The 25,664-nt window shown below is 41.6% G+C and overlaps 1 protein-coding gene across 1 annotated transcript in view; it reads right to left on the bottom strand.

The window, feature by feature from the left end:
- Window positions 1-25,664, bottom strand: part of heatr6 (HEAT repeat containing 6) — a 53,775-nt gene that overhangs the window by 25,606 nt on the left and 2,505 nt on the right. The window contains exons 2-8 of the mRNA XM_061962883.1: window positions 19,575-19,682; window positions 15,058-15,198; window positions 14,883-14,998; window positions 14,695-14,809; window positions 14,532-14,633; window positions 8,613-8,774; window positions 4,856-5,085 (exon numbers count right to left, since the gene is read on the bottom strand). Of these exons, the coding sequence (XP_061818867.1) occupies window positions 4,856-5,085; window positions 8,613-8,774; window positions 14,532-14,633; window positions 14,695-14,809; window positions 14,883-14,998; window positions 15,058-15,198; window positions 19,575-19,682 (974 nt within the window). The remainder of the gene's footprint in view (window positions 1-4,855; window positions 5,086-8,612; window positions 8,775-14,531; window positions 14,634-14,694; window positions 14,810-14,882; window positions 14,999-15,057; window positions 15,199-19,574; window positions 19,683-25,664) is intronic.

The raw sequence follows: 25,664 nt of genomic DNA, 5'->3' as shown, positions 1-25,664 counted from the left end.
GGATCCACTATGGACTGGACTCTCACTATTATGTTAGATCCACTATGGACTGGACTCTCACTATTATGTTAGATCCACTATGGACTGGACTCTCACTATTATGTTAGATCCACTATGGACTGGACTCTTACTATTATGTTAGATCCACTATGGACTGGACTCTCACTATTATGTTAGATCCACTATGGACTGGACTCTTACTATTATGTTAGATCCACTATGGACTGGACTCTCACTATTATATTAGATCCACTATGGACTGGACTCTCACTATTATGTTAGATCCACTATGGACTGGACTCTCACTATTATATTAGATCCACTATGGACTGGACTCTCACTATTATGTTAGATCCACTATGGACTGGACTCTCACTATTATGTTAGATCCACTATGGACTGGACTCTCACTATTATGTTAGATCCACTATGGACTGGACTCTCACTATTATGTTAGATCCACTATGGACTGGACTCTCACTATTATGTTAGATCCACTATGGACTGGACTCTCACTATTATGTTAGATCCACTATGGACTGGACTCTCACTATTATGTTAGATCCACTATGGACTGGACTCTCACTATTATGTTAGATCCACTATGGACTGGACTCTCACTATTATGTTAGATCCACTATGGACTGGACTCTCACTATTATGTTAGATCCACTATGGACTGGACTCTCACACTATTATGTTAGATCCACTATGGACTGGACTCTCACACTATTATGTTAGATCCACTATGGACTGGACTCTCTCACTATTATGTTAGATCCACTATGGACTGGACTCTCACACTATTAAGTTAGATCCACTATGGACTGGACTCTCACTATTATGTTAGATCCACTATGGAATGGACTCTCACTATTATGTTAGATCCACTATGGACTGGACTCTCACACTATTATGTTAGATCCACTATGGACTGGACTCTCACTATTATGTTAGATCCACTATGGACTGGACTCTCACACTATTATGTTAGATCCACTATGGACTGGACTCTCACTATTATGTTAGATCCACTATGGACTGGACTCTCACCATTATGTTAGATCCACTATGGACTGGACTCTCACTATTATGTTAGATCCACTATGGACTGGACTCTCACTATTATGTTAGATCCATTATGTACTGGACTCTCACTATTATATTAGATCCACTATGGACTGGACTCTCACTATTATGTTAGATCCACTATGGACTGGACTCTCACTATTATGTTAGATCCACTATGGACTGGACTCTCACTATTATGTTAGATCCACTATGGACTGGACTCTCACACTATTATGTTAGATCCACTATGGACTGGACTCTCACACTATTATGTTAGATCCACTATGGACTGGACTCTCTCACTATTATGTTAGATCCACTATGGACTGGACTCTCACACTATTAAGTTAGATCCACTATGGACTGGACTCTCACTATTATGTTAGATCCACTATGGAATGGACTCTCACTATTATGTTAGATCCACTATGGACTGGACTCTCACACTATTATGTTAGATCCACTATGGACTGGACTCTCACTATTATGTTAGATCCACTATGGACTGGACTCTCACACTATTATGTTAGATCCACTATGGACTGGACTCTCACTATTATGTTAGATCCACTATGGACTGGACTCTCACCATTATGTTAGATCCACTATGGACTGGACTCTCACTATTATGTTAGATCCACTATGGAATGGACTCTCACTATTATGTTAGATCCACTATGGACTGGACTCTCACTATTATATTAGATCCACTATGGACTGGACTCTCACTATTATGTTAGATCCACTATGGACTGGACTCTCACTATTATGTTAGATCCACTATGGACTGGACTCTCACTATTATGTTAGATCCACTATGGACTGGACTCTCACTATTATGTTAGATCCACTATGGACTGGACTCTCACACTATTATGTTAGATCCACTATGGACTGGACTCTCACTATTATGTTAGATCCACTATGGACTGGACTCTCACTATTATGTTAGATCCACTATGGACTGGACTCTCACTATTATGTTAGATCCACTATGGACTGGACTCTCACACTATTATGTTAGATCCACTATGGACTGGACTCTCACTATTATGTTGGATCCACTATGGACTGGACTCTCACTATTATGTTAGATCCACTATGGACTGGACTCTCACACTATTATGTTAGATCCACTATGGACTGGACTCTCACTATTATGTTAGATCCACTATGGACTGGACTCTCACTATTATGTTAGATCCACTATGGACTGGACTCTCACTATTATGTTAGCTCCACTATGGACTGGACTCTCACTATTATGTTGGATCCACTATGGACTGGACTCTCACTATTATGTTAGATCCACTATGCACTGGACTCTCACTATTATGTTAGATCCACTATGGACTGGACTCTCACTATTATATTAGATCCACTATGGACTGGACTCTCACTATTATGTTAGATCCACTATGGACTGGACTCTCACTATTATATTAGATCCACTATGGACTGGACTCTCACTATTATGTTAGATCCACTATGGATGCAGAAAGGCGTCGCGCGCGCGCAGAAAGGCGTCGCGCGCGCACAAAAGGGTGTCGCGCGCGCGCACGAAGTGGAGAATCAGCGCGCGATAACAGTTTTTATGCGCTCGGATTTTTGCCACTAATGTGACGCCATACTGTATCCCTTGCTGTATTGATATATATTGATATATAATGTAGGAACTAAGGATGTCCCGTTCCGATATTTGGATCGGATCGGCTGCCGATATTTGCCAAAAATTGCGTATCGGCAAGGCATGGGAAAATGCCGATCCAGATCGAGTTTAAAAAAAAAAACTCCGGTCCGTGTTTTCCAACGCACCGATTTAAATAATACATTCCACTTTTCTGCTGCTCCCTAATTTCCGTTCCGCATTTTCCAGCACACCTTCAACACATCCACAATTCTCACGCAGTTGCTTTTAGCTGCTGGCATTACACGACAGGCTCTTCTCACTCTTTCCTGTGTCTCCCTCTCACAGACAGCGAGTGCACCTTCTTACACACGTCACATACTGTCACGTCATACGTCACATACTGTCACGTCATACGTCACATACTGTCACGTCCTCTCCCAGCAGAGAGCGAGGTAGCGGCATGGCTAACGTTAGCTGTGATGCTAGCGCAGCCGCTAAGGTGCGCGCCTGCTCAAGCGTCCTCTGCGCACGGCAAATCTATGCCACGCACAAAATCAAATAAAAAAATAAGCGCATAACAATTTTCGACACACGGACACGACAGAGACAACAGTTTTCGTCATCATTGTTCAAATATTGTGACGTCTGTCGAGACGCTTATCTCCATTCGGTGCCACACGTCCACACCATCAAAATGCCGAGGCAAAAATTTCCACATCAACACCGTATGAAAAAATTAGTGATTTTTTTGGTTGTGATTTCCTTCTCTGCATGAAAGTTTAAAAGTAGCATATATTAATGCAGTATGAAGAAGAATGTTTTAATGTAGACATGCAAGCCTTGAAAGAACATTTTGAAAATTAAGACTATATTTCCTGCAAATGGGTGCATTTCTACCCTATATTTTAACTTTAGATTTATTCTCATATCAAACTCTTTTGGCTGTCTTTTTGACACTTACATCCGGCGCCCCCCTCCACTCCCTGGATTATAAATAATGTAAATAATTCAATGTGATTATCTTGTGTGATGACTGTATTATGATGATAGTATATATCTGATAGTATATATCTGTATCATGAATCAATTTAAGTGGACCCCGACTTAAACAAGTGGAAAAACTTATTGGGGTGTTACCATTTAGTGGTCAATTGTACGGAATACGTACTTCACTGTGCAACCTACTAATAAAAGTCTCAATCAATCAATCAAAACACATAGAATCATCATACTGCTGTGATTATATGCATCAAGTGTTCATTCAAGGCTAAGGCAAAATATCGAGATATATATCGTGTATCGCAAGATGGCCTTAAAATATCGCAATATTAAAAAAAGGCCATATCGCCCAGCCCTAGTTCAATGATGCCATTTCTGTTTGTCATGTATCATTTTGTCTATTTTGTGTTTATCCTTGAATAAACAGGTCAGTTTCTTGTTACCAACCATTGTGTATTATTCAAACTCCCTTAATTCAGCTGGCTAGTTGTTATCAAGAGTACTAAAACCCTTTTCAACATGATTCTGACAACTAAGTAGGCTAAATAACTTTAAACTTTAATACATGCTCGGATAGGCCAGTATCGGTATCGGTCAGTATCGGTATCGGATCGGAAATGCAAAAACAATATCAGTATCGGATCGGAAGTGCAAAAACCTGCATCGGGACATCCCTAGTAGGAACCACAATATTAATAACAGAAAGAAACAACCCTTTTGTGTGATTGAGTGTGAATGAGTGTAAATGGGGGAAGGAGGTTTTTTGGGTTGGTGCACTAATTGTAAGTGTGTCTTGATTTTTTTTATGTTGATTTAATAAAAAAAAATTTTTTTTAAAAACAAAAAAAAACACGATACCGATAATTTCCGATATTACATTCTAAAGCATTTATCGGCCGATAATATTGGACATCTCTACCAAAAATGATTCCCGGGCGCGGCCACCGCTGCTGCCCACTGCTCCCCTCACCTCCCAGGGGCTGATCAAGGGTGATGGGTCAAATGCAGAGAATCATTTCGCAATACCTAGTGTGTGTGTGTGTGTGTGTGTGTGTGACAATCATTGGTACTTTAACTTTAACTTTTACATGGTGTACCTAATGAAACGTCCTGCGGGTGTTGGGTTCCGCTACTAATCTTTGCACGTCCTCGTACCTCAACTTGCTGTGTGCGCCGCCTTCCGGGTCGGAAAACTCCGAGTCAGAAGTGCACCGCTTCCACGAGGGGTACAGCGAGACAACGGAAGATTTGGCTTCCGCGTCACTTCCCGGTTTGCGAGACGCCGGCTGCGCCGCCTCCGTGTCGTCCTCGTCCGCCTCCGTCCGTCCGCGCTCCTCCGCGTTCGTCTTCTTCGCCTTCCCCCTCGACTTCCTCTTCTTGTTGTTCTAAGAGAGGAAAGGTCGTGACATCAGTACAGTAAACCAGCACTTGAACAACAGGGCTAATGACATCATCGTGCAGCGCTGAATAGAGCAAAGTAAGAAAAGACGATGACGTAGGGCTGGCCGATATATGGAATATACCGTATTTTCCGCACTATTAGCCGCACCTAAAAACCAAAATTTACTCAAAAGCTGACAGTGCGGCTTATAACCCGGTGCGCTTTATATATGGATTAATATTAAGATTCATTTTCATAAAGTTTCGGTCTCGCAACTACGGTAAACAGCCGCCATCTTTTTTCCCCGTAGAAGAGGAAGTGCTTCTTCTTCTACGCAAGCAACCGCCAAGGTAAGCACCCGCCCCCATAGAACAGGAAGCGCTTCTTCTTCTACTGTAAGCAACCACCCGCCCGCGTAGAAGAAGAAGAAGCGCGCGGATATTACGTTTCATTTCCTTTGTGTGTTTACATCTGTAAAGACCACAAAATGGCTCCTACTAAGCGACAGGTTTCCGGTTCATGAAAAGACGCAATCTCTCCATCCGCACACGGACTACTATTTCACAGCAACTGCCTAAAGACTTTCAAGAAAAGCTGGCTACTTTCCGTGCATATTGTAAAAACAAGATAGCTGAAAAAAAGATCCGGCCAGAGAACATTATCAACATGGACGAGGTTCCACTGACTTTTGATATTCCTGTGAACCGCACTGTGGATACAACGGGAGCACGTACGGTGAATATTCGCACCACAGGGAATGAGAAGTCATCCTTCACTGTGGTTCTAGCTTGCCATGCTAATGGCCAGAAACTTCCACCCATGGTGATATTCAAAAGGAAGACCTTGCCAAAAGAGACCTTTCCAGCCGGCGTCATCATAAAAGCTAACTCGAAGGGATGGATGAAGAAAAGATGAGCGAGTGGTTAAGGTAAGTTTAAGTTTACGCGAAGAGGCCGGGTGGCTTTTTCACGCAGCTCCGTCCATGTTGATATACGACTCCATGCGCGCCCACATCACGCTGGTTTTTAATATATTATTAAAGTTTGACTGACCTATCTGACTGTTTTTTTGACATTCCTTTAGCGCAGTTAGATGCGGCTTACAACACGGGGCGGCTTATAGGTGGACAAAGTTTTGAAATATGCCGTTCATTGAAGGCGCGGCTTATAACCCAGGGCGCCTTATGGTGCGGAAAATACGGTATATGGTGATATTGGAGTATACATTCTCACACAGTTGCTTTTAGCTGCGGACATTACACTGCAGGTGTTTCTCACTCTTTCTTGTCTCTCCTTCTCACAGGGACATAATACAAGCGCACCTTCTTACATACGTCACATACGTCCACGCCCTCGCGGAGCAGAGAGGTAGCGGCATGGGTAACGTTAGCTGTGGTGCGAGTGGTAATACGAGAGAAAGAAGGTGCGAATCTGGTAACAAATGAAGGAAGAATTAATTCCCAAGAAAAACTGCAGGGGGTCCATCGTCTGGCGGGTGGTTTGGCTTCAAGCGGGAAGATGTTGAACAGACAACCGTAATATGTCAAGTATGCGACAAAAGCGTTGCTACAAAAAGTAGCACCACTGCTAATTTGTAGCATCGTTTGAAAAGTCACCCGCTAGAGAATGAGGAATGCTTAAAACCCTTCTTTTAAAAAAAGCCTTTTTTAGATGTATGCATACTACCGTAGTTTTAGCTATTTGGCTGTTCTAGTTTTAATTTTTTTATTTTTTTTATTATCTTTTTATTTTTATTTTTTTTAATACACTAGCACTTTGAGGTTGTTTACTCAATGTAAAGTGCTTTTTACAAATAAAATCTATTATTATTATTATTATATAAACACGGAAGTGTAGCTCCTCTCCCCTAAATTGCAAGTGCTCCTAAAGCAGGAATACAAATTCTGTATTCATACAAAAATAGAAAATCTGGCAACGCACTGCAGGTATTTTTTAAATTCTCTTTAAAAACGTGTTTATACCCTCTTCTTGTTGAGCGGGCTCAAAAAGCATCATGTTTAAAAAAATAATTAATTTCCGCAAATTAATTGTTTTGTCACTTTAAAAATTATCTGTCTAGAATACACTTACCGTATTTTCCGCACCATAAGGCGCCCTGGGTTATAAGCCGCGCCTTCAATGAACGGCATATTTCAAAACTTTGTCCACCTATAAGCCGCCCCGTGTTGTAAGCCGCATCTAACTGCGCTAAAGGAATGTCAAAAAAAACAGTCAGATAGGTCAGTCAAACTTTAATAATATATTAAAAACCAGCGTGATGTGGGCGCGCATGGAGTCGTATATCAACATGGACGGAGCTGCGTGAAAAAAGCCACCCGGCCTCTTCGCGTAAACTTACCTTAACCACTCGCTCATCTTTTCTTCATCCATCCATCCCTTCGAGTTAGCTTTTATGATGACGCCGGCTGGAAAGGTCTCTTTTGGCAAGGTCTTCCTTTTGAATATCACCATGGGTGGAAGTTTCTGGCCATTAGCATGGCAAGCTAGAACCACAGTGAAGGATGACTTCTCATTCCCTGTGGTGCGAATATTCACCGTACGTGCTCCCGTTGTATCCACAGTGCGGTTCACAGGAATATCAAAAGTCAGTGGAACCTCGTCCATGTTGATAATGTTCTCTGGCCGGATCTTTTTTTCAGCTATCTTGTTTTTACAATATGCACGGAAAGTAGCCAGCTTTTCTTGAAAGTCTTTAGGCAGTTGCTGTGAAATAGTAGTCCGTGTGCGGATGGAGAGATTGCGTCTTTTCATGAACCGGAAACCTGTCGCTTAGTAGGAGCCATTTTGTGGTCTTTACAGATGTAAACACACAAAGGAAATGAAACATAATATCCGCGCGCTTCTTCTTCTTCTACGCGGGCGGGTGGTTGCTTACAGTAGAAGAAGAAGCGCTTCCTGTTCTATGGGGGCGGGTGCTTACCTTGGCGGTTGCTTGCGTAGAAGAAGAAGCACTTCCTCTTCTACGGGGAAAAATGATGGCGGCTGTTTACCGTAGTTGCGAGACCGAAACTTTATGAAAATGAATCTTAATATTAATCCATATATAAAGCGCACCGGGTTATAAGGTGCACTGTCAGCTTTTGAGAAAATTTGTGGTTTTTAGGTGCGCCTTATAGTGCGGAAAATACGGTATTAATGATGAAAAATTACATTGTTCTGCGATTGATTTTGAGTGAACTGTGGACAAGATTAATCGTGATTAAATATTTATAAATAATACTATACATTGCGGGGATCGGTTTGAATCGAGAATCGATACTGAATCAAATCGTCATCCAGGAATTAGAATCGGATCGACGCGTTAAAATCCCGAAGATTCACACCCTGAATTAATAGCGCATCTACTGGGGGGTTAAGCCTGGCCTGTCTCCAAAAACGAGTGACGCGTCTGTTTCGAACTTTAAACAAGGCTCCTTGAATGCACCACAATTATGTGCTTTGAGAGGCAAAAGTGAAACTTCAACATAACTTTGTCTGATGGAGTCAAAACAGCTAGAGGTGTCTGCCTCACCCCGGTTGACGCCTTCGCCCCAGCGCCCTTGGCCGCCTCCGTGGGTTTTGGGGCTTCCGCCGCCTTGTGGGGGGAGGGGCTCTCGTACTGAGGAAGAGGAGCTGGGTAAAGCACGGCGGGCCACTCCACGCTGACGCCCGGAGCTCCTTGGAACATGAGCTTCTGTAGGGACGTGGAAATCACACGTTAGCCTTGTTTGACAATATTTCTCTTAAATCATACGTGCAAGACAACAAACTGAATTGGGCTCTTTAAAGCAGAGTTTTTCAACCTTTTTTGAGCCAAGGCACATTTTTTGAATAAAGGCACACCACCAGCAGAAAATGAAACTCCACCAGGTTGTCGTGCCTTATTTTGAGTTTGTTGTCGTTTTCCTGTGTGTAGTGCTTTAGTTCCTGTTTTGGTGACCCTTCCTTCCTGTTTTGTTGGCGTTTTCCTGTAGCAGCTTCACGACTTCCTTTGAGTGCCATTGCCTGACCTGCTTTGTGTTAGCAATCAAGACTATTTAAGTTGTGCGTACGCTGTCCTTCTTTGCGTGGACATTGTTGATTGCCATGTCAAGTACGGGTGTACTTTGTGGACGTCATCTGTGCTCCACACGCTGTAAGTCTTTGCTGTCGTCCAGCATTCCGTTTTTGTTTACCTTGTAACAAGTTCAGTTTTACTTTTGTTTTGCATAGCCATCCCTAAGCTTCAGTGCCTTTTCCTTTCCCTTTTGTTCATTTTTGGGTCAATCATTGCACACCATTTTACTTGCACGCCCTCTCCCGCTGTGCTCTGCATATTGGGATCACGACAAACCATCCTCGACGTATTCCGACTTCTACAAAGCAATGAACTGCCTGTTGCCACCTACTGATATGGAGTTTTACATGGTTACCCTGCCGAGCTCTATACAGCACAGCCTGGAGATGTCCGATAATGGCTTTTTTGCCGATATTGTCCAACTCTTAATTACGGATTCCGATATATACAGTCATTGAATTAACACATTATTATGCCTAATTTTGTTGTGAGGCCCCGCAGGATGCTTAAACAATGTAACAAGGTTGTCCAAAATAAATCAACTCAAGTTATGGGAAAAAATGCCAACATGGCACTGCCATATTTATTACTGAAGTCACCATCCATCCATCCATCCATCTTCTTCCGCTTATCCGAGGTCGGGTCGCGGGGGCAGCAGCCTAAGCAGGGAAGCCCAGACTTCCCTCTCCCCAGCCACTTCATCCAGCTCCTCCCGTGGGACCCCGAGGCGTTCCCAGGCCAGCCGGGAGACATAGTCTTCCCAACGTGTCCTGGGTCTTCCCCGCGGCCTCCTACCGGTCGGACGTGCCCTAAACACCTCCCTAGGGAGGCGTTCGGGTGGCATCCTGACCAGATGCCCGAACCACCTCATCTGGCTCCTCTCCATGTGGAGGAGCAGCGGCTTTACTTTGAGCTCCCCCCGGATGGCAGAGCTTCTCACCCTATCTCTAAGGGAGAGCCCCGCCACCCGGCGGAGGAAACTCATTTGGGCCGCTTGTACCCGTGATCTTGTCCTTTCGGTCATAACCCAAAGCTCATGACCATAGGTGAGGATGGGAACGTAGATCGACCGGTAAATTGAGAGCTTTGCCTTCCGGCTCAGCTCCTTCTTCACCACAACGGATCGATACAGCGTCCGCATTACTGAAGACGCCGCACCGATCCGCCTGTCCATCTCACCATCCACTCTTCCCTCACTCGTGAACAAGACTCCGAGGTACTTGAACTCCTCCACTTGGGGCAAGATCTCCTCCCCAACCCGGAGATGGCACTCCACCCTTTTCCGGGCGAGAACCATGGACTCGGACTTGGAGGTGCTGATTCTCATCCCAGTCGCTTCACACTCGGCTGCGAACCGATCCGGCGAGAGCTGAAGATCCTGGCCAGATGAAGCCATCAGGACCACATCATCTGCAAAAAGCAGAGACCTAATCCTGCAGCCACCAAACCAGATCCCCTCAACGCCTTGACTGCGCCTAGAAATTCTGTTCATAAAAGTTATGAACAGAATCGGTGACAAAGGGCAGCCTTGGCGGAGTCCAACCCTCACTGGAAACGTGTCCGACTTACTGCCGGCAATGCGGACCAAGCTCTGGCACTGATCATACAGGGAGCGGACTGCCACAATCAGACAGTCCGATACCCCATACTCTCTGAGCACTCCCCACAGGACTTCCCGGGGTACACGGTCGAATGCCTTCTCCAAGTCCACAAAACACATGTAGACTGGTTGGGCAAACTCCCATGCACCCTCAAGGACCCTGCCGAGAGTATAGAGCTGGTCCACAGTTCCACGACCAGGACGAAAACCACACTGTTCCTCCTGAATCCGAGGTTCGACTATCCGGCGTAGCCTCCTCTCCAGTACACCTGAATAGACCTTACCGGGAAGGCTGAGGAGTGTGATCCCACGATAGTTAGAACACACCCTCCGGTTCCCCTTCTTAAAGAGAGGAACCACCACCCCTGTCTGCCAATCCAGTGGTACCGCCCCCAATGTCCACGCGATGCTGCAGAGTCTTGTCAACCAAGACAGCCCCATAGCATCCAGAGCCTTAAGGAACTCCGGGCGGTTCTCATCCACCCCCGGGGCCTTGCCACCGAGGAGCTTTTTAACTACCTCAGCAACCTCAGCCCCAGAAATAGGAGTCACAAAGTGCTTTTTTTTTTTAACATGCCTCAAAACAGCAGCTTGGAATTTGGGACATGCTCTCCCTGAGAGAGCATGAGGAGGTTGAGGTGGGCGGGGTTGAGGTGGGGGGCGGAAGTGGTGTATATTGTAGCGTCCCGGAAGAGTTAGTGCTGCAAGGGGTTTCTGGGTATTTGTTCTGTTGTGTTTATGTTGTGTTACGGTGCGGATGTTCTCCCGAAATGTGTTTGTCATTCTTGTTTGGTGTGGGTTCACAGTGTGGCGCATATTTGCAACAGTGTTAAAAGTTGTTTATACGGCCACCCTCAGTGTGACCTGTACGGCTGTTGACCAAGTATGCATTGCATTCACTTGTGTGTGTGAAAAGCCGTATATATTATGTGACTGGGCCGGCTCGCAAAGGCAGTGCCTTCAAGGTTTATTGGCGCTCTGTACTTCTCCCTACGTCCGTGTACGCAGCGGCGTTTTAAAAAGTCATACATTTTACTTTTTGAAACCGATACCGATAATTTTGAAACCGATACCGCTAATTTCCGATATTACATTTTGAAGCATTTATCGGCAGTCCGATATTATCGGACATCTCTAGCACAGACACTCGACAACGGCACATTATTTGCAGATTATAATTATTGATTTGCAAAAAATATTTTTTGGACCAATAAGGTGAAGTTGCAAATTTTCCTGCGGCACACTAGTGTATATATATATATATATATATATATATAGTCGGAGGCAGATATTTACATATATCCGAATTTAAGTTGTACTTCTTTCATTTCTTAGTCATATTTGAAAACAGCTCGTGTTTTCCATTTCTTCTCTTGATGCTCTGTCAGCAAGTATACTATGTGTGTTAACCTTGAGTTCTTTGGAATGTGTTTTGACTAGCATTTGTTTTGTCTACAGAGATGGGACGAGAGAGAGGGTGGTGGGATCGGGAAGACAGACCATTTTGGGAGGCGCAATAGAATGTTCTAGGGTTAGACTGGTCTCAATCAATGTATATTGGCAAAGCTTTGAGAATATACAACAAAATACCTATTCTGTCTCTGGTGGTTTTTCAACTCAGCTTTAAGTGTCGGAAAGAACTTGGGAGCGAATTGTGACTTGAATTCCCTGGGAGTTATTAAAACGCGCTTCTGTAGTTTTAATCACAAGGGTTCAATCTCTCTCCTGTGTTAGTTTGAAGGCGAAACGACAAACGCGCTCAGAGGAGTTCGTTTTTGAAGGAAGGTGACCGTTTTTTACAAAAATGTTGTGTTGAAGGGGGAATAGCAAACTTCCTGTTGATTTTAGCTGGGGGTTGTCAATTTATGAAATGTAGGTCTAAGTGAGACCTACGGAGAGGTTTTTGTTTCATGTCTCTCCGACCTTCCCAGTGGGAGTTACAGGCAGTTTTGTCATTTTTTTCTTCCGAGGAGCAGTTTTTTTCTCCGTTTTATTCAAAAATTGCTGTAGAGCGCAATTTTTAAAATTTGGGATTAGGTTTTTTATTAGATCGCAATTTTTGCCGGTCTTGATGTGTGTGTTCAGTTCGGTGAGTTTTGAAGCGTGTTAAGGGGGTCAAATTACAGCTCAAAGAGGCAAAAGTGACTGTTTTTAGTACTTTTTTGTCTTGAAGGGGGAATCACCAACTTCCTGTTGATTTCTGCCCGATGATATACAATTATGAAAACTAGGTCTAAGTCAGACCTACATAGAGGTTTTTGTTTCATGTCTCTCCGATCTTCCTAGTGGGAGATATAGGCAGTCTAGTTTTTTTTTTTCCTAGGGGGCGCGAAAGCGCAATTTTGAGTTTTGGGGTTCGTTTTTTTTTTTTAAAAAGGTAATTTTCGCAGGTCCTGATGTGTGGGTCAAATATGGTGAGTTTTGAAGCATGTTAAGTGGGTCAAATTACAGTTTGTTGTGGCGGCGGAATAATAAAGAATAATTAAAGCTGCAAGCAGCATTGGTCGGGCCCGCGTATTTGGCAGGTGCTAGTCCTAACTGTCCCAATACTTTTGTCAAGTTTTAGTCCCAAGTGTCCCAATACTTTTGTGTAGTGTACCTACCTTGTCTGCATTGTGTGGGCACGCTGGTGCTTCCTGCTTTTAAGCAGCCATCTTAAAAAAACAGCAGCGCAGCAGCATCAGCATCAGCGCAGCGGTTCTTTGAAGGCTCATAAAATCAAAACCGGAGCAGTTATTAAAACGCGCTTCTGTAGTTTTAATCACATGGGTTCAATCTCTCTCCTGTGTTAGTTTGAAGCCGAAACGACAAACGTGCTCAGAGGAGATAGTTTTTGAAGGAAGGTGACCGGTTTTTACAAAAATGTTGTGTTGAAGGGGGAATAGCAAACTTCCTGTTGATTTTTGCTGGGGGTTGTCAATTTAGTGAGACCTACATAGAGGTTTTTGTTTCATGTCTCTCCGACTTTCCCAGTGGGAGATACAGGCAGTTTTGTCATTTTTTTCTTCCGAGGAGCAGTTTTTTCTGCGTTTTAGATTTGGATTTGGGGTTAGGTTTTTTTATTAGATCGCAATTTCTGCCAGTCTTGATGTGTGCGTTCAGTTCGGTGAGTTTTGAAGCATGTTAAGGGGGTCAAATTACAGCTCAAAGAGGCAAAAGTGACTGATTTTACTAAAATTTAGTGTTGAAGGGGGAATAGCAAACTTCCTGTAGATTTTTGGCCGAGGAAATAAATTAATAAAATTTAAGTCTAAGTGAGACCTACATAGAGGTTTTTGTTTCATGTCTCTACGACATTCGTACTGGGAGTTAGAAAAAGTTTACTTTGTAGGGGGCGCTAGAGCGCAATTTTGAGTTTTGGGGTTTGGTATTTCCACCAAAGAGTTTTGTTCGAGTTTATTTATGTGTGCGTCAAATTTGGTGAGTTTTGAAGCATGTTAAGAGGGTCAAAGTACCGCGCAAAGCTGCGGAATAAGAAAGAATAATAATAAAACCTTACAAATTCAATAGGGTCCTCTGTCCCATTGTAAAAGGACTCCCTTTGGGATTCCTTTTACAATGGGCCATGCGGGCCCTAATAAAACCTTACAAATACAATAGGTCCTTATGTCCCATTGCATAAGGACTCCCTTTGGGAGTCCTTATGCAATGGGCCATGCGGGCCCTAATAAGAAATGTTCATACCTCGTCAAGATTTATGCTAATACCGCACACAGCGTAGAGCTAACAGGAAGAAGCCATAATTTGAAGCGTTAGTGTGAGTTTTTCATGTAAAAAAAGGTGGAGGTTGGCACCTTCAGCACGGCCAGCACCGACCCCACCTCCTCGCCGCCGCCAAACTTCCACTTGCCACCAGAGAGACAACAGTGAAGTCCTTTCAGCGTGGACTGCGTCACCTGCACGCACAACACGGCGAGTCAGAGGCGGGCTTAATGGCGCGGAAACGATCATTCCCACCATGCAGTAAAAGACGTCGTCGGTGTCGGGGGGTTTGGGCGCCTGCAGAGTTCTCAGGAAGACGGAGAAACAGGCGCTCTTGTGCTCCTCGTCCAGCGGCGGCTGACCGGGAATCCTGACAAAACATTTTTTACTTCCAAACCGGTGTTGTCGTCTTTTAGTCGGCGACACGCGGACAGTCGGCCCACCTGAGACAGATGTTGGCCATGCAGGTGAGCGCCACGTGGCGTAGGTCCATATCTGGCTGAGTGGGGGCGCTGTAGAGCAGCAGGACGCCGTCCTCGCCCAGCAGGTCGCTGAGGTGCTGCGGACGGAAGTGACACTTAGTATCGGCGGCCGTCGTACCGGAAACAAGAAGGCTACCTGGTGACACTGGGGCCCGTTCCCGTAGACGACGGTGGAGAGCGCCTGCAGGACGCCGGGGTGCGTCCAGGTGCTGCACACCTTCAGAGCTCTGGTGACGTAGTTCAACAAGACGTCCAGCGTCTGCTCGTCCATGATCACCTTGTCCAGCAGATGCATTGTTATTAAACATTCTTTTAAACTTACCCTGCAATGATCATTAAATAAATTAAATCCATCAAGAAACACTTTCCATGTATATTCTAGCAGAGTAACTCATACAAATGTATGCAATCTGAACCGGAATAGAAGGTAAACAGAAGTATTAGAAGTTAAATAAAAGGTAAATAGGTACATCAAAAGTAAAATAAAGTCAATAAAAGGTGAAATAAGACAAATAAAAAGTAAATGAAGTAAATAAAAGCTGAAAGAAGAGCAATAAAAAGGTAAAGGCTTGGTGAATAGAATATAAATAAACAGTAAAAGAATGTAAATAAAAGGTAAAAGAAGGAGGTAAATAGAAGGTAAATTACAGTAAATAAAAAGTAAAAGATGGTCAATAGAAACTAAATAAAAAAGGTACAAAAAAGTAAATAAAAGGTGAAAGAAGACAAATAAAAAGGTAAAACCAGGTAAAATGAAGTAAATAAAAGGTAAGACAGCTGGGTTAGGCTCCAGCTGGACAAGCAGTAGAAAATGGACGGATAGATAAAAGGTCAAAGAGGGAAAATAGAAGGTAAAAGACGATGAATCAAGGTCAAACACGGCCAAAGAAGGTAAATAAAAAGTCAATGAAGTAAATAAAAGGTGAAAGAAGATGAATAAAAGAAAAAAACGTGTGAATAGAATGTAAATAAATGGTCAAATAATGTAAATAAAAAGTAAAATACGGTAAATAAAAAGGTAAAAGAAGAAATATAGAAAGTAAAAGAAGGTACATAAAAGGTGAAAGAAGAAGAATAAAAGGTAAAGGACGTAAATAAAAGGTAAAGTAAGACAAATAAAAAGGTAAAACCAAGTGAACAGAATGTAAATAAAAGGTAAAAGAAGGAGATAAACAGAAGGTAAATTACAGTAAATAAAAAGTAAAGGACGGTCAATAGAAACTAAATAAAAAAAGGTACAATAAAGTAAAAAAAAGTGAAAGAAAACTAATAAAAAGGTAAAACCAGGTAAAATGAAGTAAATAAAAGGTAAGACAGCTGGGTTAGGCTCCAGCTGGACAAGTAGTAGAAAATGGACGGATTGATAAAAGGTCAAAGAGGGAAAATAGAAGGTAAAAGACGATGAATCAAGGTCAAACACGGCCAAAGAAGGTAAATAAAGGTGAAAGAAGGTAAATAATAAGTCAATGAAGTAAATAAAAGGTGAAAGAAGATGAATAAAAGAAAAAAACATGTGAATGGAATGTAAAGAAATGGTCAAATAATGTAAATAAAAAGTAAAATACGGTAAATAAAAAGGTAAAAAAGAAACATAGAAAGTAAAAGAAGGTACATAAAAGGTGAAAGAAGAAGAATAAAAGGTAAAGGACATAAATAAAAGGTAAAGTAAGACAAATAAAAAGGTGAAACCAAGTGAACAGAATGTAAATAAACGGTAAAATAATGTAAATAAAGGCTCAAGCCGTCCCCTCGACCCCGATAGGGACAAGCAGTAGGAAATGGATGGATGGATGAATGGTAAAATAATGTAAATAAAGGCTCAAGGTACATAAAGGTGAAAGAAGGTAAATAAAAAGTCAATGAAGTAAATAAAAGGTGAAAGAAGATGAATAAAAGAAAAAAACATCTGAATAGAATGTAAAGAAATGGTCAAATAATGTAAATAAAAAGGTAAAAGAAGAAATATAGAAAGTAAAAGAAGGTACATAAAAGGTGAAAGAAGAAGAATAAAAGGTAAAGGACGTAAATAAAAGGTAAAGTAAGACAAATAAAAAGGTAAAACCAAGTGAACAGAATGTAAATAAACGGTAAAATAATGTAAATAAAGGGTCAAGCCGTCCCCTCGACCCCGATAGGGACAAGCAGTAGGAAATGGATGGATGGATAAATGGTAAAATAATGTAAATAAAGGCTCAAGGTACATAAAGGTGAAAGAAGGTAAATAAAAAGTCAATGAAGTAAATAAAAGGTGAAAGAAGATGAATAAAAGAAAAAACATGTGAATAGAATGAAAGGTAAAAAAGGTAAATAAAAGATGAAAGAATATAAATAAAAAGTAAATGAAGTAAATAAAAGCTGAAAGAAGATCAATAAAAAGGTAAAAGCTTGGTGAATAGAATATAAATAAACGGTAAAAGAATGTAAATAAAAGGTAAAAGAAGGAGGTAAATAGAAGGTAAATTACAGTAAATAAAAAGTAAAAGATGGTCAATAGAAACTAAATAAAAAAGGTACAAAAAAGTAAATAAAAGGTGAAAGAAGACAAATAAAAAGGTAAAACCAGGTAAAATAAAGTAAATAAGAGGTAAGACAGCTGGGTTAGGCTCCAGCTGGACAAGCAGTAGAAAATGGACGGATTGATAAAAGGTCAAAGAGGGAAAATAGAAGGTAAAAGACGATGAATCAAGGTCAAACACGGCCAAAGAAGGTAAATAAAAAGTCAATGAAGTAAATAAAAGGTGAAAGAAGATGAATAAAAGAAAAAAACATGTGAATAGAATGTAAATAAATGGTCAAATAATGTAAATAAAAAGGTAAAAGAAGAAATATAGAAAGTAAAAGAAGGTACATAAAAGGTGAAAGAAGAAGAATAAAAGGTAAAGGATGTAAATAAAAGGTAAAGTAAGACAAATAAAAAGGTAAAACCAAGTGAACAGAATGTAAATAAACGGTAAAATAATGTAAATAAAGGCTCAAGCCGTCCCCTCGACCCCGATAGGGACAAGCAGTAGGAAATGGATGGATGGATAAATGGTAAAATAATGTAAATAAAGGCTCAAGGTACATAAAGGTGAAAGAAGGTAAATAAAAAGTCAATGAAGTAAATAAAAGGTGAAAGAAGATGAATAAAAGAAAAAAACATCTGAATAGAATGTAAAGAAATGGTCAAATAATGTAAATAAAAAGGTAAAAGAAGAAATATAGAAAGTAAAAGAAGGTACATAAAAGGTGAAAGAAGAAGAATAAAAGGTAAAGGACGTAAATAAAAGGTAAAGTAAGACAAATAAAAAGGTAAAACCAAGTGAACAGAATGTAAATAAACGGTAAAATAATGTAAATAAAGGGTCAAGCCGTCCCCTCGACCCCGATAGGGACAAGCAGTAGGAAATGGATGGATGGATAAATGGTAAAATAATGTAAATAAAGGCTCAAGGTACATAAAGGTGAAAGAAGGTAAATAAAAAGTCAATGAAGTAAATAAAAGGTGAAAGAAGATGAATAAAAGAAAAAACATGTGAATAGAATGAAAGGTAAAAAAAGGTAAATAAAAGATGAAAGAATATAAATAAAAAGTAAATGAAGTAAATAAAAGCTGAAAGAAGATCAATAAAAAGGTAAAGGCTTGGTGAATAGAATATAAATAAACAGTAAAAGAATGTAAATAAAAGGTAAAAGAAGGAGATAAACAGAAGGTAAATTACAGTAAATAAAAAGTAAAGGACGGTCAATAGAAACTAAATAAAAAAGGTACAATAAAGAAAGAAAAAAGTGAAAGAAAACAAATAAAAAGGTAAAACCATGTAAAATAAAGTAAATAAAAGGTAAGACAGCTGGGTTAGGCTCCAGCTGGACAAGCAGTAGAAAATGGATGGATGGATAAAAGGTCAAAGAGGGAAAATAAAAGGTAAAAGAAGATGAAACAAGGTAAATTATGGTCAAAGAAGGTACATAAAAAGTCAATGAAGTAAATAAAAGGTGAAAGGAGATGAATAAAAGAAAAAAATATGTGAATAGAGTGTAAAAAATGGTAAAATAATGTAAATAAAAAGTAAAATATTGTAAATAAAAAAGGTAAAAGAAGAAATATAGAAAGTAAAAGAAGGTAAATAAAAGGTAAAAGAAGTAAATAAAATGTGAAAGAATAATAATGAAAGGTAAAGGACGTAAATAAAAGGTCAAATAGGACAAATAAAAAGGTAAAACCAAGTGAACAGAATGTAAATAAACGGTAACATAATGTAAATAAAAAGGTAAAAGACATCTGGGATAGGCTCAAGCCGTCCCCTCGACCCTGATAGGGACGAGCAGTAGGAAATGGAGGGATGGATAAAAGGTAAAATAAGGAAAATAGATAGAAGATGAAACAAGGTCAAATACGGTCAAAGAAGGTAAATAAAAGGTGAAAGTTGTGGCCACGTCCGGGAATAATTTTTGGTGATTTAACCCCCAATTCCAACCCTTGATGCTGAGTGCCAAGCAGGGAGGTAATGGCTCCCATTTTTATAGTCTTTGGTATGACTCGGCCGGGGTTTGAACTCACAACCTACCCATCTCAGGGCGGCACACGTCCCAATCAAAATTAAAATAGTGTTTTGCATTTCTACCGTATTCCTTCCCAGCAAAAGCCTGTGTTAGCATGTTAGCATGAAGTACCTTCAGCTGGTTGAGCAGGTGATGCACAAGCTTGCACAGTTTGACCACCAGATGCTCCTGACTGAGCGGAACCAGACGGCTGGCGTTCTTCAGCAAGGCACACACATCCTGAAATGAAAGGAGTATGTTCGTTTTTATAACTGTAAACACATAATTCCACAATGACATCATGTACAAAACCCCAAATGCCCGTGACCTTTTATTTAGGCGCAAAGTGTAAAAGGCAGCATGTGTGATCAGAGAGATCATCGTCGACTTCAGGAGGAGCAGCACCGACCCTGCCCCCCTCTACATCAACGGCGAGCGTGTAGAGAGGGTCCACACCTTCAGGTACCTTGGAGTCCACATCTCTAATGACTTCTCCTGGACAGTCAACACCACAACAATCATCAAGAAGGCTCAGCAGCGGCTACACTTCCTTAGAGTCCTCGGGAAGTACAACCTGAAGCCTGACCTGCTGCTGACCTTCTACCGCTCGTCCATCGAGAGCCTGCTGACCTACTGTATTACGGTATGGTACGGCAGCTGCACTGCAGCAGACAGGGAGAGGCTGCAAAGAGTGGTCAAGACGGCTCAGAAGATCATCGGCCGCCCTCTCCCCTCTCTGACGGACATCTACACCTCCCGCTGCCTCAACAGAGCCAGTGCCATCATCAAGGACAGCACCCACCCTGGCTCTGACCTGTTCCACCTGCTGCCCTCTGGGAAGCGCTACAGGTGCATTAAAACCAAAACAAACAGGCTAAAGAACAGCTTCTTCCCCAGGGCCATAACCATCCTGAACGGACTGCCCCATTGTCCCTCATAACTGCCTTCTCTTCGGTGCAATAACCCATTCCACCAACCACCCTGTTTTTGTTTTGTTTTTTTTCATGTATATATTCATTTCACACCATATTCATTGCACTTCTACATTTTTTATATTTTTATATATTTGCACATTGTTTTTCTAGCATGCACACATCGCACTGTATGGAATGGCCTCAATCTCGTTACCTTGCGTAATGACAATAAAGCTGATTCTGATTCTGATTCTGATTCTGATGGTATGGGGGTGTATTAGTGCCCAAGATTTAAATAAAAAAAAAAAAACATTTTTTTTTAAATTTTAATTTTTTTTTAAAATTTTAAAAAAAATTCAAAAAATTAAAAATTTTTTTTTAAAAAAGTTAAAAAAATTTAAAAAAAATGTTTTAAGTTAAAACATGATTTTCAAGGTAAAAAATGATAATGCTGAAAGCTACATACAGGTTTTGGAGCAACATATGTTGCCATCCAAGCAACAATATCATGGACGCCCCTGCTTATTTCAGCAAGACAATGCCAAGCCCAGTGTTACAACAGCGTGGCTTCATAGTAAAAGAGAGAAGGTACTAGACTGGCCTGCCTGTAGTCCAGACCTGTCTCCCATTGAAAATGTGTGGCGCAAAATGAAGCCTAAAATAGCACAATGGAGACCCCCGGACTGTTGAACAACTTAAGCTGTACATCAAGCAAGAATGGGAAAGAATTCCACCTGAGAAGCTTCAAAAAATGTGTCTCCTCAGTTCCCAAACGTTTACTGAGTGTTGTTAAAAGGAAAGGCCATGTAACACAATAGTAAAAATGCCCCTGTGACAACTTTTTTGCAATGTGTTGCAGCCATTAAATTCAAAGTTATTGATTATTTGCAAAAAAAATAAACTTTTCCAGGTCGAACAATTAATATCTTGTCTTTGCAGTCTATTCAATTGAATATAAGTTGAAAAGGATTTGCAAAACATTGCATTCTGTTTTTATTTACGAATTACACGACGTGCCAGCACGGTGATACAAGGGTTAGTGCATGTGCCTCACAATACGAAGGTTTTACCGTATTTTCCGCACCATAAGGCGCCCTGGGTTATAAGCCGCGCCTTCAATGAACGGCATATTTCAAAACTTTGTCCACCTATAAGCCGCCCCGTGTTGTAAGCCGCATCTAACTGCGCTAAAGGAATGTCAAAAAAACAGTCAGATAGGTCAGTCAAACTTTAATAATATATTAAAAACCAGCGTTCTAACAACTCTGTTCACTCCCAAAATGTACGCAAATGTGCAATCACAAACATACGTATATCAACATGGACGGAGCTGCGTGAAAAAAGCCACCCGGCCTCTTCGCGTAAACTTACCTTAACCACTCGCTCATCTTTTCTTCATCCATCCCTTCGAGTTAGCTTTTATGATGACGCCGGCTGGAAAGGTCTCTTTTGGCAAGGTCTTCCTTTTGAATATCACCATGGGTGGAAGTTTCTGGCCATTAGCATGGCAAGCTAGAACCACAGTGAAGGATGACTTCTCATTCCCTGTGGTGCGAATATTCACCGTACGTGCTCCCGTTGTATCCACAGTGCGGTTCACAGGAATATCAGTTGCTGTGAAATAGTAATCCGTGTGCGGATGGAGAGATTGCGTCTTTTCATGAACCGGATACCTGTCGCTTAGTAGGAGCCATTTTGTGGTCTTTACAGATGTAAACACACAAAGGAAATGAAACGTACGGTGATATCCGCGCGCTTTTTCTTCTTCTACGCGGGCAGGTGGTTGCTTACAGTAGAAGAAGAAGCGCTTCCTGTTCTATGGGGGCGGGTGCTTACCTTGGCGGTTGCTTGCGTAGAAGAAGAAGCGCTTCCTGTTCTACCGGGAAAAAAGATGGCGGCTGTTTACCGAAGTTGCGAGACCGAAACTTTATGAAAATGAATCTTAATATTTATCCATATATAAAGCGCACCGGGTTATAAGGCGCACTGTCAGCTTTTGAGAAAATTTGTGGTTTTTAGGTGCGCCTTATAGTGCGGAAAATACGGTAAGTTCAATCCCGGGGCTCGGGATCTTTCTGTGTGGAGTTTGCATGTTCTCCCCGTGACTGCGTGGGTTCCCTCCAGGTACTCCGGCTTCCTCCCACCTCCAAAGACATGCACCTGGGGATAGGTTGATTGGCAACACTAAATGGTCCCTAGTGTGTGAATGTGGTCTGCGATGAGGTGGCGACTTGTCCAGGGTGTACCTTGCCTTCCGTCCGAAGGCAGCTGAGATGGGCTCCAGCAACCCCAAAGAGACAAGCGGTAGAAAATGGATGGATGGACAACGTGCTAACTTCACTGGTTTTGGGTTTTGTAAAAAACCCCACCTCAAATTTGTCAAAATATCGGTGCGGTGTTTTCAGTAATGCGGACGCTGTATGGATCCGTTGTGGTGAAGAAGGAGCTGAGCCGTAAGGCAAAGCTCTCAATTTACCGGTCGATCTACGTTCCCATCCTCACCTATGGTCATGAGCTTTGGGTTATGACCGAAAGGACAAGATCACGGGTACAAGCGGCCGAGATGAGTTTCCTCCGCCGAGTGGCGGGGCTCTCCCTTAGAGATAGGGTGAGAAGCTCTGTCATCCGGGGGGAGCTCAAAGTAAAGCCGCTGCTCCTCCACATGGAGAGGAGCCAGATGAGGTGGTTCGGGCACTGGTTCTGGTCCCTAGGGAGGCGTTTAGGGCACGTCCAACCAGTAGGAGGCCACGGGGAAGACCCAGGACACGTTGAGTAGACCAGGGTTTTTCAACCACTGTGCCGCGGCACACTAGAGTGCCGTGAGATACAGGCCGGTTTGCCGTGGGAGATTATCCCATTTCACCTTTTTGGGTTAAAAATATTTTTTGCAAACCAGTAATTATAATCCGCAAATAATGTGCCGTTGTTGAGTGTCTGCACTGTCTGGAGATCGGCAGAGTAACCGTGTAATACTCTTCCATATCAGTAGATGGCAGCAGGTAGCTAATTGCTTTGTAGATGTCGAGGTGGCTGGGGAGAGTGGAGTCTGGGCTTCCCTGCTTAGGCTGCTGCCCCCGCGACCCGACCTCGGATAAGCGGAAGAAGATGGATGGATGGATGGATGGAAACAGCGGGAGGCAGTGTGAAGGTAAAAAGGTATCTAATACTTAAGCCATACTTGCCAACCCTCCCGGATTTTCCGGGAGACTCCCGAAATTCAGCGCCTCTCCCGAAAACCTCCCGGCAGGGCCGGCCCGTGGCATAGGCCGTATAGGCAAATGCTAAGGGCGCCGTCCATCAGGGGGCGCCACGCCAGTGCCACAAATGTTGGAGAAAAAAAAAAAAAAGAAAAAAAAGTTGGTACTATTATTTCTAAATACAAAAAATAATCCCACGTTAATTAAAATGCAAAGTAAAGCCTATTTGATAGAAATATTATTTGTTGCAACATTCCTCAAATAGTGACAGAGAATAGAACAAGGATGGACAATTCAACCCTTAACTCAACAATGAGTAGATGAGTGTTATGTGTGTGTAAATGTGTAAATAAATGAACACTGAAATTCAAGTATTTATTTTATTTATATATATATATATATATATATATATATATATATATATATATATATATATATATATATATACATACATATATATATATATATATATATATATATATATATATATAAAAATATTTAAAAAATATATATATATACATATATATATATATAGCTAGAATTCACTGAAAGTCAAGTATTTCTTATATATATATATCTTAACCACGCCCCCGCCCCACCCCCGACCACGCTCCCCCCACCCCCCCACCTCCCGAAATCGGAGGTCTCAAGGTTGGCAAGTATGCGTTAGCCTACATGAAATTATTTGTCTGTTACAGAATGTGATAGTAGCTGGCTTTTTAGCATTAAGCTAATGTTACATGATTCGGCAATTGCTAATCAATAAATAGCTAGTTCTGTTTTGACACCGGGTTAATATTGTGGAGGGAGCTAAATTGTTATGAAAATAATAATGTAACATTAGGTAATTACAGTACTCCCACCTTACATTCCTCAGGGACATTTGTATTAGATCTTTTAAGCAGCTGTTTTTTGTTTACATTGTTATTGCCTTCTGGTTAGCTAATGTTTGCCCTGCAGGTAATAGTCACTTTTCCACCCCTTTATATATTAGGTATAGTTGTAAGTAAAAAAAGGTCAAAGACAAAGCTATTCGGGTTCTTGTGAGTATATACACTTCACTGCCGATGTGGGGGGGCGCCACCTAAAATCTTGCCTAGGGCGCCAGATTGGTTAGGGCCGGGCCTGCCTCCCGGGACAAATTTTCTCCCGAAAATCTCCCGAAATTCAGGCGGACTCAGGTCCTCCACAATATAAAAAAGCGTACCTGCCCAATCACGTTATAACTATAGAATGATCGAGGGCGAGTTCTTGGTTTCTTATGTGGGTTTATTGTTAGGCAGTTTCATTAACGTCCTCCCAGCGTGGCAACAACACACAACAAGAGCAGTCACTTTTTTGTATACCGTAAAGCAGTTCGTCTGCCGTAAACAGCAATGTTGTGACACTCTTAAACAGGACAATACTGCCATCTAGTGCATTTGATGAAAGCACCTTTGTGCGTGCCACACATCAATGCATCATCAGAGAGGGTGTTCAGCATGGTTCGAAAAATAGTGACAGAGAAAAGAACAAGGATGGACAATTCAACCCTTAACTCAACAATGAGTAGATGAGTGTTATGTGTGTGTATATGTGTAAATAAATGAACACTGAAATTCAAGTATTTATTTTATATATATATATATATATATATATATATATATATATATATATATATATATATATAATAAATATTTTTAAAAATATATATATATATATGAAATACTTGACTTGGTGAATTCTAGCTGTAAATATACTCCTCCCCTTTTAGCCACGCCCCCAACCACGCCCTCGTCCCACCCCGACCACGCCCACCCCCCCTCCCCCTGAAATCGGAGGTCTCAAGGTTGGCAAGTATGGCTTAAACCAAAAATAAACAAAAGGTGAGTGCCCCTAAGAAAAGGCATTGAAGCTTAGGGAAGGCTATGCAGAACGAAACTAAAACTGAACTGGCTACAAAGTAAACAAAAACAGAATGCTGGACAACAGCAAAGACTTACTGCGGTGCAGAGACGGCGTCCACAATGTAGATCCGAACATGACATGACAATCAACAATGTCCCCACAAAGAAGGATAAAAACAACTGAAATACTCTTGATTGCTAAAACAAAGCAGGTGTGGGGAATAG

The sequence above is a fragment of the Nerophis lumbriciformis genome, linkage group LG09 (assembly GCF_033978685.3).
Source record: "Nerophis lumbriciformis linkage group LG09, RoL_Nlum_v2.1, whole genome shotgun sequence".
NCBI lineage: Eukaryota > Metazoa > Chordata > Actinopteri > Syngnathiformes > Syngnathidae > Nerophis > Nerophis lumbriciformis.
The sequence above is the reverse complement of the archived record's forward strand: the minus strand, read 5'-3'. Positions and strand labels throughout refer to the sequence as shown.